The 12,013-nt window shown below is 37.3% G+C and overlaps 2 protein-coding genes across 3 annotated transcripts; both read left to right on the top strand.

Moving 5' to 3' along the window:
• The first annotated feature begins 1,447 nt into the window (after positions 1-1,447).
• Positions 1,448-8,089, top strand: LOC120112427 (alpha-terpineol synthase, chloroplastic-like). 2 transcript variants are annotated; one of them, XM_039131850.1, is made up of 7 exons: positions 1,450-1,695; positions 2,566-2,827; positions 3,894-4,266; positions 4,955-5,173; positions 5,955-6,093; positions 6,456-6,704; positions 7,503-8,089. In XM_039131850.1, the coding sequence occupies exons 1-7, from the start codon at positions 1,531-1,533 to the stop codon at positions 7,851-7,853; spliced, it is 1,758 nt and encodes a 585-aa protein (XP_038987778.1). In that variant the 5' UTR covers positions 1,450-1,530; the 3' UTR covers positions 7,854-8,089. The 2 variants fall into 2 exon arrangements, with proteins under 2 accessions (XP_038987779.1, XP_038987778.1); XM_039131851.1 differs by lacking the exon at positions 6,456-6,704 and having other exon boundaries at positions 1,448-1,695.
• A 2,537-nt stretch (positions 8,090-10,626) lies between these two features.
• Positions 10,627-11,785, top strand: LOC103719112 (transcription factor CPC-like). Its single transcript, XM_008808187.4, has 3 exons — positions 10,627-10,845; positions 10,987-11,071; positions 11,408-11,785. Exons 1-3 carry the CDS (start codon positions 10,797-10,799, stop codon positions 11,496-11,498), a joined length of 225 nt encoding a protein of 74 aa, XP_008806409.1. The 5' UTR covers positions 10,627-10,796; the 3' UTR covers positions 11,499-11,785.
• The last annotated feature ends 228 nt before the right edge of the window (positions 11,786-12,013 follow it).

Below are 12,013 nucleotides of genomic sequence, written 5' to 3' on the forward strand. Positions count from 1 at the left end.
TCCCCAAACATAGGATAATGGAAACCAACATCGATTTCAACGGACTGCACCTTAGGAGCTATTGTCCACCAAAATTTTTCCGGACCAATGCCTTTAAGATGGTGACCGTTAATCCGTAATCGTCTTGGAGACCTCTCGCGTTATCGAAATTAATTATTGAGAGAAATGTTACCCAAATTAATAAGTTAATAATTAACAGAAACTTAAACCAGCATTAGTTGATTATTATTTTATTGTAAGACAAGCTGATGTAAAATAAAGTTAATAATTAACTGCTGGATACATTGTTGTCCATCAAATTTCTACTCTAGCGAGTAATGTTAACTCTGCTATTCAATAAACAATTATGCAAACAAATTATGATGTTGTTTTTCTTATTATATATTGTCTATTTTTCGTTTCATACTAAAAATAATAAATAAATAAAAATCTTAAATTATTAGTTTATTTCAAAATATGGGTATGGCTGAGGTAGGTGACTAAATTGGAACCAAGTAATTTGATGAACTCAGATGTGTGAGCTTCATTTGTGACACATGGAGCTACCATATATCATGCATAACTTTCAAACTGACGTAGATCAGGTATATGCTTTCTTTCGACCATGTACCGCTCAAAGGTGGGCTCGGTTTGTATCTTTTGCACGAAAGAATGATTGTTTCTTTTGCTGCCATCGAATTGCATCCACATAGATCTTAAAGCATTCTAAACTCTTTCTTTTATCCATTTGCACAAATCTCAAAATAGTCATTGCACGGTCTGACAAGAATCTGTGCGAAGAAAATTGAATTCTTCTTTCATAGGAAAGATGCAATCCATACTTTTCAAAGAAGATATGTCTGGTTGAGAGAAGTTAGACTATAGAATAGAAATAGGAATGAGTGATTTTTATTCTAGCCATTTGGTTGGCGAGAGTTTCTTTTCCATATCGATTCAAAGGAAGAATAGAAGTGCTCCAACCCACCAAAATTTAATCTTAACTTTTTCTTAGTGTTTGAATCCCATTTTGATTTTTATTTCGATTTGATTCCGATTGCGAGTCAAACACATCTTTGCATTGGACCATACAAATTTGGGCCAATTTAGGCCAATGGGACCCACTGAACAGATAATTGATCCTTCACCGTAGGTGTCTGCATCTACTAACCCAATCAAATCCAAAGCCAGTAGAGTTGGAAGTACACGGGACGCTGACCACCGAACACGGTAGGCCACTCGGACCATGTAAGGTCCACAATGTAGGTCATCTGCCACCACACATCCATGCACTGCGGTACGTGACCACTCCTTACGTGTGGTTGGCAAGAGATATACCAAAGGAAGTCCAATCTACCACTGGCAAGCTGAATCTAGGAGAGCCTTCCCGAAACTAGCACATCGCTGTTGGGACGAAAAAAATAAAAAATCTCATGTGCTCTCAGGTGTGTATAAATACATAGGGGATGTTAGAAGGGCTCCGGCAAGCCAATCAAAAGTTCAACAGTCCAAACAATAGAAGTAGCTCAAGCAACCACCCAACCTTTTAGTAGAATGGCACTCTCTACATGCTTCGCATCCACCGCATGTCATGCCGGGAGCAAAGGTTGGGTGGTGGCAAGTCAAGTCCGTTCCCAACCTACGACGAGGCGATCGGCAAATTATCAGCCTAGCTCATGGGACTATGACTCCCTTCAGTCTTTGAGGGGTGGCGACTTGGTGATTGCCCTAGCTCAATCTCTATCGAGAGAGAGTTGTGACCATCAGTCGGGCTCGGCTTAGGCTAGGGTTTTTCTGGATCTAGCTTAATTATAACCCTTCATCTAAATCGCACATCCATATTGTGTCAGCACGGGTTTTTCCAAGCATACTAAAGCTAGATCCAAAGTTCTTTAGCACAAATTTGAGTCTATTGCTATATTCTAGTCGCAAAGAGCATGAACCCTTTGCAAAACTAGCTGCAGTAAATTCCTAGAAGCGAGGTACAAGGCAAATTTTTATTGATTATGCAATCTTCCAAAGCATGTTTTGCACATGCATAGATTTTTGTTGGCATGTCATAAACTGCCATGTATCCAAATTGTAGAAATTTTTTGCTGCCTCGATTGTAGTCTTGTAGGGGTCCACAGCTTTTGCCGAACTTAATATGGAGTTTAGAAGTAATTTTTCTCTATAGCAATAGGCTCAAAGGAGCTGGTCGAGTTGGGATCCTCTGCAGTGCCTGTTTTGCACCACAGCGAGCTGTACAGCTGTAGATGGCTACCATATCATTCAATTGAAAGCAACATGTCATATATGGCATGCAACGAGATGTGATCCACCGCATCCAATTTGACACATGTCCATCTTCATGATTAGGTGATGTGGCAGCTATCAAGGGCTATAGGTCTCTCCATGGTGCAAAACGCACCCTGCAGAGGATCGTCCGAATCCTAGCATGGTTACATAAAAAAATAAAAATAAAAATAAAAAAACTAGAAGGCAAGTTCTAATCCTAGCGGACCCACTAGTGGACCAGAAGGCTGACTGACCTAATTCGTTCACCTCCATACTCGTAATGGATTGCTGACCTGATCGTTGGTGGTGCAGAACGGGACACACACGACACACTTGGAAAAGTTGAAGGAGAACACGAGGCACTTGCTATCCAAGGAGGCTGAACCAGTGGCTCGACTTAAGCTGGTCGACGTCCTGCAGCGTCTTGGTGTGGGTTATCACTTTGAGGAGGAGATCAAGGATGCCCTTGGCTCGATGCCCATTGAGAGGGCAAACACATTGTTCAAAGACGACATCCACTCCATGTCTTTGCTATTTAGACTGCTTAGAGAGCACGGGTTTCCTGTTTCCCCAGGTAACGACTCTTGCCATATTGAGTATCTTTCATTGCCATGATAAGCTACTGATATGGGTAAGATTTTTTTACCTTGAAAAAAAAAAAAAACATGGGTAAAATTTTTAGATAATATATGGACAGCACACAACTAATAAGATCTTAGAAGTTCTGTCAATGCCAATCTTTGGTATGATTTTTGGTATATCATTCAATGACACATCATTGGACTTCTAGTTAGTTAGTTCTTAGGCCTCCTTGACTTAGATTGCTGATGTGCAATATAAAATGACACATATAGTGCAAAAAATGCACCAAATAGCTTAAAAAATTATGCTGATGATGGAATCTCTGAGATCTGTTCGCCGGTGGCATATCCTATGCTGTAGCCTGTAAGTATTTGGATTCACATTTATCAGAGCTAGCATGCATGCTGCCATTTCTTTTCAGAAATAATTTATGGTTTCTAGAAAGGACTTGGATTTTCATTAAGTTCAATTAGCTTTTGAACTTAATTTTAAGTCTCAAATAACTTAACGAATTTATTATTGAATATCATTGCTTTTGTTAGTATTAATTAGTGGGTTTCTAACCTTTAGAGATATCTTTTCTTTTTCTTTTTACGTATAACTGAGTTGGCCATGATAGAACATGTATTGTACGTGTAACTGAGTTCATTTTCAGACATTATATGCTTGCTTAGGAATTTTTTCTTGTTGCTGTTGTTGTATAATTTTCCTTCAGTTGTTGTTGTTTTTCCTGAAATAATGAGGTCACCCTGCTGAATTTGTATCCTGACCAAACTTTTCATACATTTCAAACTTGTCTAGGAAATATGTTGCAAGGTACACTGTCGAAACAGATTAAAGTATTATATATCAATATATGCTTATTTGTTAGCAAGCCATTGCCCTTTCATAATATAGTTCTGAATAGATTTAACTAACACAAAGGAAACTATAGGGCTAGCTCGCCAGTGCATGAGAAGCTGGTATTGCCTTTATTGAAGTCTTTGTAATACCGATCGAGTTTTGGTTTCTATAATTTTAATCCTATAGTCTAACTAGTAAACGCTTGCATCCTACAGACATCTTCAGTAGCTTGAAAGAAGAGAACGGTAACTTCAAGGCAAGCCTTCTCAGGGACACTCAAGCATTATTATCCCTACATGAGGCTTCATATCTTGCTTTTGAAGGAGAAACACTGCTGGATGAAGCAAGAATTTTCACAACTAAATATCTCAGCGATCTCAAGCTACAGATGGATCCACACCTTAAGGGAAAAGTTTCTCTATCTTTGGATCTTCCTTTGCACTGGAGGACTCCAAGGTTGGAAGCAAGATGGCACATAGATCAGTATGAAAGAGATGGAAACATGGACCATATGCTTCTTCAATTTGCTAAGGTCGATTTCAACACAGTGCAAAGCATACACCAAAGTGAAATTAGAAAACTGACAAGGTAAGCATATACTCGTCTTAGCTTAACAAGACATGTCATTATTGTTATTATTAGTTCTAGGATTTCACTCTATAATTTTCATTTGGATTTTCCATTGATTGGATTCTCTTTAGGTTAAAAGAAAACTGATTTCTTTATATTCTACAGGTAAAAGTTATCATAAAGATATTAACAAAAAACAAACATGCACATCAATACAAAATACAAAAGTTTCTCATAGACAAGAAATTGATTGTAACTCCTCTTTCTTACACCTACGAAAAAGAAAGAAAATTTTATTTGTTTTTTTAGCTGCTGTTGTCTTATTTCTTTTAAGTTATCCCTATTTCTGTGTTTTTTCTTTTTTCTTTTTTTTTCACTATGTTTACTTTTTGTAGGATATTTATCCTTTCTTCATTACTAGATAGTTGATGCTTGTCTATCTGATGAGGCATACTGCTGATTTCCTAGATGTTCTTAGCATCTTAACTTTTTTTTCTTTTTTTGGTAAGCCAGATACATCGTACTATTCTAGCATGACTACATCCATTAGAATCTTAACTTGGCTAGCTAGTTTTTCTTCTCTCTTATCACAACTTTGACATTAAAGACGTGCAAAGCCTTTTGTAATTTTGTTTTAGAAGAAGCCTTTTGTAAATTTGATCCCCTCTTAATCATGCTAATGAACTTTCTGCTTTTCTCTTTTTAGGTGGTGGAAAGATGTAGGCCTTGGGGATAAATTGAGCTTTGCTAGAGATCGATTGATAGAGTACTTCTTCTTTGCAACTGGAATTGTATTCGAGCCGCATCTTGGATATTGTCGAGAGGAACTTACTAAAGCATTTGCTTTGGTAGCAATTATAGATGATTTCTATGATATTTACGGAACACCGGAAGAGCTTAACCTTTTCACCAACGCCGTCCAGAGGTTAGAAGGATTTTTTTATTTAATTTTAGGCTGCAATATTTTATTCCAAAATAAAGCAGGAATAAGGTGTGGGATAAGCCTTATTCCTGCCAAATGGGTTTAAAAAGTAGCAACAAAACAAAAATAACTAGGAATAACTATTCTATTCAAACTGGTCAACACCTGAAATAACATTGAGAATTCATATGGGTGTACATTTATTCTCGCATCAGTATGCACTGAGGAAATCTTAAGTACTTCTACAAGGCTGAGGAATTTGAATAATAACTTATGATTAGTCTTTTTGGGAAGGACTTGAATCTTTATAAATGGTGTTGGAGCGGACCTAATTTACAATTCTTGTAGACTAGGTGATATTTTAGCACAACTTTTTGAGATGACCACGAGTTGATCATAGTATTTATAATTATAAATAATTGGTTTTAGATTTTTGGCCTGGAAGAATATATTTGCTCATGCATTAATTGTGTGTGAGGATGCAATCTTAGGTACTTGCATAAGGCCAAAGATCTCAACATTTTTTACTTAGCTTTTCTAGATGAGGCCCTCAATCATTACAACAATGACAATATGAGGGAGCTGAAATAACTTTATTCTTGAAATAAGGACCTCTTTTACTCCTTCCCCCTTTACTTCTAGACAAAAAAATTATTTTATAAATTTAGTTCAAACTAAAAATATAAATAGCCAAAGAATAACCATTGTATTTTCAAAGAAAATAATTATTCGTTATAACTATATAGAATTTTCATAATAATTTTTTTTCTAATTCTACTTATAGGTGGGACTCCAATGCAATGGAAGGCTTTCCAGAGTATATGAAAATCTTGTATTCAGCTTTGTACAACACAACCAATGAAGTGGCGGATCACATACATAGAGAAGAGGGCTGGGATGCCCTTCCTTATCTCAGAAAAGCGGTAAATTCAGCATCCTATCCTTCTTTTACACTAGCTTCTTAGTACAAGAATAATGACAATACCCCAAATAATCTAAAATAAACTATGTCTAAACATGATGGCAACTAGCAAGTTATTCCATCTAATTTATTTTGCTTCGAATATTTCCTAACAAAAAACCTCAGAAATATTAATTTTTCATTAGCTCCCTTGATCTTCTTTTCCCAATTTGAACAAAAAAAAAAAAATCGAAGAATAAGATAATTTGTTGTTACCATTCCTCATTGAGAATTATATCCTAGAAGTAACAAACGGTATCCATCGGAGGCTTACTAAGGTTGTATGACTAATTAATTATGTGACACCTGCAATAATTGTTTCAGTGGGAGGACCTATTCAACGCCTTCCTAACGGAGGCAAAGTGGCATTACAACGGCTACAAACCAGCCCTCGAGGAGTATCTAAACAATGCTCGGATGTCAGTGTCAGGCTGCGTCCTATTAGTCCATGCTAGCCTCTTATCAACGCAGAGACTAACCAAGGAGGCATTGCAGTGCTTGAAGACCTATCCAAGCCTCTTCCTGTCCTCATCCGAGATCTTTCGTCTTTGCAATGATTTAGCCACTTCTTCGGTAAGCAATGCTAATTTTATGACTATTTTGCTTTTTCACTCTGAGAAACTTAAGTACGTAATAATTAACAACAAATCACAGGGCTAGAATATGTTGATCAGTCTAAGGGCTTCCTGAGAATTATTGCTGGTTTATACTAGAATTATATTTCAAGTTTTATTCTACTTAGTTTTTCTATATACAACAGATTTTTTTATTTTTTGTCCTTTACGCACATGAGAGAGCCTTTCTGTGTGGTTTAGTTTTGAATATTTTTTTTCTCTCCTATTTTTTTTTTCTTTTAGCATCTCTTCTCTGTTAGTTGTTTTTTTCCGAATTTATTCTGAATTATGAGCCGATGCGGTCGATCTATTCTAGGTAGCATATTGTCCTGCATCATTAATTTTTTTCCAAATTTTCTTTTTAAAGTGAAATCAGAACATATTCAGAAAAATCTGTACTTGAACTGGATAAGAATAAGGTCACCATAATTCAAGATAAGTATCGGCCTCGACTGGCAACCCGGCAAAACTATGGATTTCTCTCCCCATCTCGGTCCACTGGGCCATCCAGTTGGTAGAGGCAGGCTTAGCGACCTCTACACGTGGTATCATATGATTTGTCCATGGACAGCATATAGATAGGGCCGTTCCTTGTCTTCTCCAATAGTTAGATCATTTAAATGGACACGTTTAACATGTGAGCACTTGGCAATGCAAGAAAAACTGAAGAGATTGAGAGAAAAAAATGCTATGGGTATAATTGCATGACCAAAGTTTCAATGCTAAGTGTAATGAATTGTATATTTTATAAATGCAGGCAGAGTTAGAGAGAGGTGATACTCCAACATCCATCCAATGCTACATGCAAGACAATGGTGTATCCGAGGCAGTTGCTCGCAATGGCATTCAAGATTTAATCATTAATTCATGGAAGAAGCTGAACAAAGAAGCTGTTGATTGCCATCCACTCCCTCGATACATTGCTAATGCAGCCATAAATCTTGGACGGATATCGCATTGCACATACCATAAGGGAGATGGCTTGGGTGCTCCAGATCAAGAGAAGAAGAATATGATCAAGTCCCTGTTTTTTGATCCTGTAGCACTCAAAGGAGGCCAGGATTCTTTAGGGCTTCTTGATGATAGGTTTGTGGTCAGCAATGTGTAGAAGGAAATTTTGGTAACAAGATGATATAATTTCTGTAATTTGTAAATAATCTTGTGCGTGGCTGGGGCTATTATCCCTTTTCTTAAAAAATAGAAAGAAAGAAAGAAAGGAAAAAGAAAAGGGAAATAACTACATGTGTCATTCTGAAGGGGATTGAGCTACCCATGCCAAGCTAAGAAGGCTTTTGCTGTTGGACCTTAAACCAGAAAAATGAAAAGGAGAGTATTTGATGATTATCTATGTGCATATTTTGAGCTTGGCAAATTGAGAAACACATGATAATATTTTAATAAATTTAAATTATATGAAATTTGAGGATAAAATTATATTAATTCAAATCAAAATGGAATGAGATTTCTAATTTCCTAAAAACAATTCCACATGTTGTACTACAAGAAACTTGGACATTAGCGACTCTTATTTGCCGACGCTTATTCCAAGCGTCGGCAAAAAATTTTCCCCGTCAACATTTGCCGACGCTTTTTAAAAGCGTCGGACGCTTAAAAGCGTCGTTAAAAGCGTCGTCGGAATCCAAAAATCACCTCATCACATCGGCAGATCTGAAAAAAAAATAACTGTTTATATAGCCAAACCCAACCCCTCCGCACAGATGGAATAAAGGTACTGATCGAGGAGGTTGTTTGTATTTCTGAAGGGAGGAGAAGATGCAGACCACAATTGGTTATTTTTTTGGCAAATGGTAATTCGCGACGCTTTAAAGCGTCGGTAAAGAGCGACGCTTTAAAGCGTCGGTAAAGCGCGACGCTTAAAAGCGTCGGTAAATTGGAATTAGCGACGCTTTTAAAAGCGTCGGAAAATATTTTTTTCACTGTAGCATAGGCGACGCTTTACCGACGCTTTGGAAAACGTCGGAATGGTTTCTACCGACGCTTAAAAGCGTCGCTAATAGCTGTTGGAGCAAAAGATTATTGTCCTTTTTCTGAAATTTTGCGCACAAAATTCAGTAAAGAAATTTTATTTTTACCATCGATGCAAGTAAGCGCAGTATCGGTTTTTATACCTATACAGATTACAATATTTTACCCTAATTAATTTCTCTGGTTAAGTAACTTAGTTAACTTGTCAGATTTAGTTATAGTTAAAGGTTCTAGCCTTGGTAAAAGGTTGAGCTTTGTCCCCCTCAACCCCATCGAACCATCCCCCATCCCCCACCAACCCTCCTTTGTGCATGGTTTGGATTTGCTTTTGCTTTGAGTTCTCGAGGGTATTGTAACATATAGAAAGAGAATTCGCCAATCTTCTATTATGATAAACTAAGTAGAAAATTTTCTCTTCATGTGTCGATTTGACCAATCTTTTGGCCTTGGTAATCAATCTTTACCCATCATGTTCGCTTACCTCAAGGTAAAAATTTTCTACATATATTCCAATATTATGTTTATAATTTTGTTATAATGCTTCAGAAGGAAGGATTGTGGAACCTCTAGAAGAGAACTATAATTTTTTTATAATTTTGTATAATCAAGCGGCGAAAGAACGTGCAGAGACTCTCGCTTCTAGAAGAAAGAAATTCATGCTAATTAATTGTCTATCGACAAATATCGTTTCTAACATCTCCAGTATTAGCTCAATATATACGAATTGTCCAAATGAATAGGCTATCTAGATGCTATCAAGAGAACTGCTGGGAAAAAAATTGTTCTTTTAATTACTTTGGATGTTTCTTGCTTTGGATTTTGACTTTGTGATTTTTTTGCAAGAGAATGTGGTTTCTGTTATTCGTATATTGCTATTTGATTTTACGGGTTTAGTATCTAAAGTATATGACTTCTTCGAGCATGATCTTAGAGTTTTCTTAGTTTGGTGTGCATCAAGGTTGTATATTGGAAACAGAATATTTGTTTTTCTTTCATGAGATAATTGATGAGCAATAGTATCCTCAAGGAAGCAATTGTTGGTTTCATAAAACTGTTATTTAGCTAAAGCTTTATGTCTGCACGAATTTTGTGCACAAGGACTGATCCTGCCACTCTTGTTTATTGTTTGCTGTTTCTATTTGTTTCAAAATCCATGATCAAATGTAACAGTTGACCTGCAGACTGGCCCACTTTCATTCATGCAAATGACCCTTGATCTGATACAGTGATAAAGGGGACTAGCCAGAAAAAATGTAGAAAGTATCTCTAAAGATGATTTAAAGCAAGCTTTCTTTTTTCCTTAGAAAAATATCAACATTACAACATATGAATTTGTCAAAGTTCTACTTTGTCACTTGTACGTTAACATGCATGAACTTTCCGCATTCATTTCCAATACTGACTAACTAAATTCTTCCATCCTCTGTTGCATTCAATACTAAAGAGAGTTTGAACCTTCACAACAACTGAAAAAGGACAGAAGAAAGAAAGCTTGAACCTTATGTACTGCTGCACCCCTCTCCACTCAAGTACCTCTTCTAGTCTCCTATCTACAAAAGCATGTCTTCTCGAACTTGTGGAGACAGAAAGGTTGGTATTGTCTGGGAAGTAGAAGAAAGAAGTTATCATGCCACTGTTACATAGCACGGCACCGTGATTATATAATCCCTTGATCATAAAAGATGTTCTAATCTGACAACTATTCAAAGGATAACCAAATTTTCGACATACCTTATCCATTAGATGCAGTAAGAAGTCACTTCAAGCCCAAAGAAATAGAGAGCTGGGGCACTGGAAGAAGGAAGTGACCAAAATAACCACCCAACATCCTTTTCCAACCACCAATCAAACTCCACACGCTTACTTATGGCAGCACCTACCAGTCTTCCCTCTCATTCCCACCACACATTCTACTACTCCCTAGAACACCTAGTACTACTTAAAGAGCTAATACACCCCCATGAACCCCCATATAATTCAACCTTGAGCTAAGGATTCCTCCGAGGAAGTAGGCTGTGCAGGCTCTGAGCGGATTATTGCTGGAATCTCCTGCAATTGTTGAAGGATGGCTGACTTGGATCAATCATCTGAGGATGTCTCTGTAGATACCAGAGGTACCATTTTGCAATTGGTGCCCTTTTCTCCACTTAAAACTCTGCCTCCACTCCTTGGTTTCCATTCATTTCCTTGATCTCTCATCTGTTCCCATTTGGGATTGCTGTCCTGTTTCTGACATTGTTGGATGTTTGTTTCAGAAGGGAACAGTCAGGATTCCAAGGTGGAGTTCACAGAGGATGAGGAGACACTGATTGCCAGGATGTATAATTTGCTTGGAGATAGGTTTGTTGGGTTTTTCTTTGTTTAAGGTGGTCATCTGAGAGCAAGCTTGAAGTTTATATATATAAAAAAACTATAGTTGCATTCCTTTGTTGAGAGTAGCATGTCTAGTATCTCTGATCAAATTTAGAGTTACTCTATACTGTAATAGAATGTTCAGTATTCCTGGTCAAATTTAAAATGACTCCATACTACCATTTGCGAGACTTCACTCCTCTCTCTCTCTCTCTCTCTCTCTCTCTCTCCACACACACACACACACACACACACGGGAAGGAATAGATATGAAAACTAGGAGCTCACTTGCTGATTTACCTTGTGAATATTGTTTCCACATAGGTGGTCTCTGATTGCTGGAAGGATTCCTGGAAGAACAGCTGAAGAGATTGAGAAGTACTGGACCTCGAGGTACTCAAATAGTGAACAATGATGAGCATTTACTTGTGTACTACTGCAGGGGCAAGAGCAGTTCTTTCTGTACTTCAGATGGCAAGCAATTTTGGATGGTGTCTTACTTGTATTTTTCGGAACTATCAGCTCGCATTCGTGTCTAGGTGGCTTTGAGTCATGTTGGATTTTGCTGTTTCTTTGTTATTTCAGTTGCAAGAAGGGAAGGAAACATCCTGTTTCCATGTCAGTATATCGGTCTGGTGTTATGCAAATTAGCAAACCAACTGTAATTTAGAAATTAATGGAGTGTTATGTATTTTTATGATACTCAGCTTTCAGATGGATTCATATGCCATCCTACTAGAATCTTTGTCTCAGGCACTTCATGCTCAAGATGTGGATGCAACCATGCCTAAGTCGTAAGGGCGTGTGTTTAGAACCACATCATCTATGCACAGGATAGATTTTGGGCACTTATACAAAGACAAAAAATCCAAGTAATATCTTCCGGCTAGCTAATTAATAATACTTGGTATTTTGCTTATGTAATTAAGA

Source organism: Phoenix dactylifera, chromosome 11 (genome assembly GCF_009389715.1).
Source record: "Phoenix dactylifera cultivar Barhee BC4 chromosome 11, palm_55x_up_171113_PBpolish2nd_filt_p, whole genome shotgun sequence".
NCBI classification, from domain to species: domain Eukaryota; kingdom Viridiplantae; phylum Streptophyta; class Magnoliopsida; order Arecales; family Arecaceae; genus Phoenix; species Phoenix dactylifera.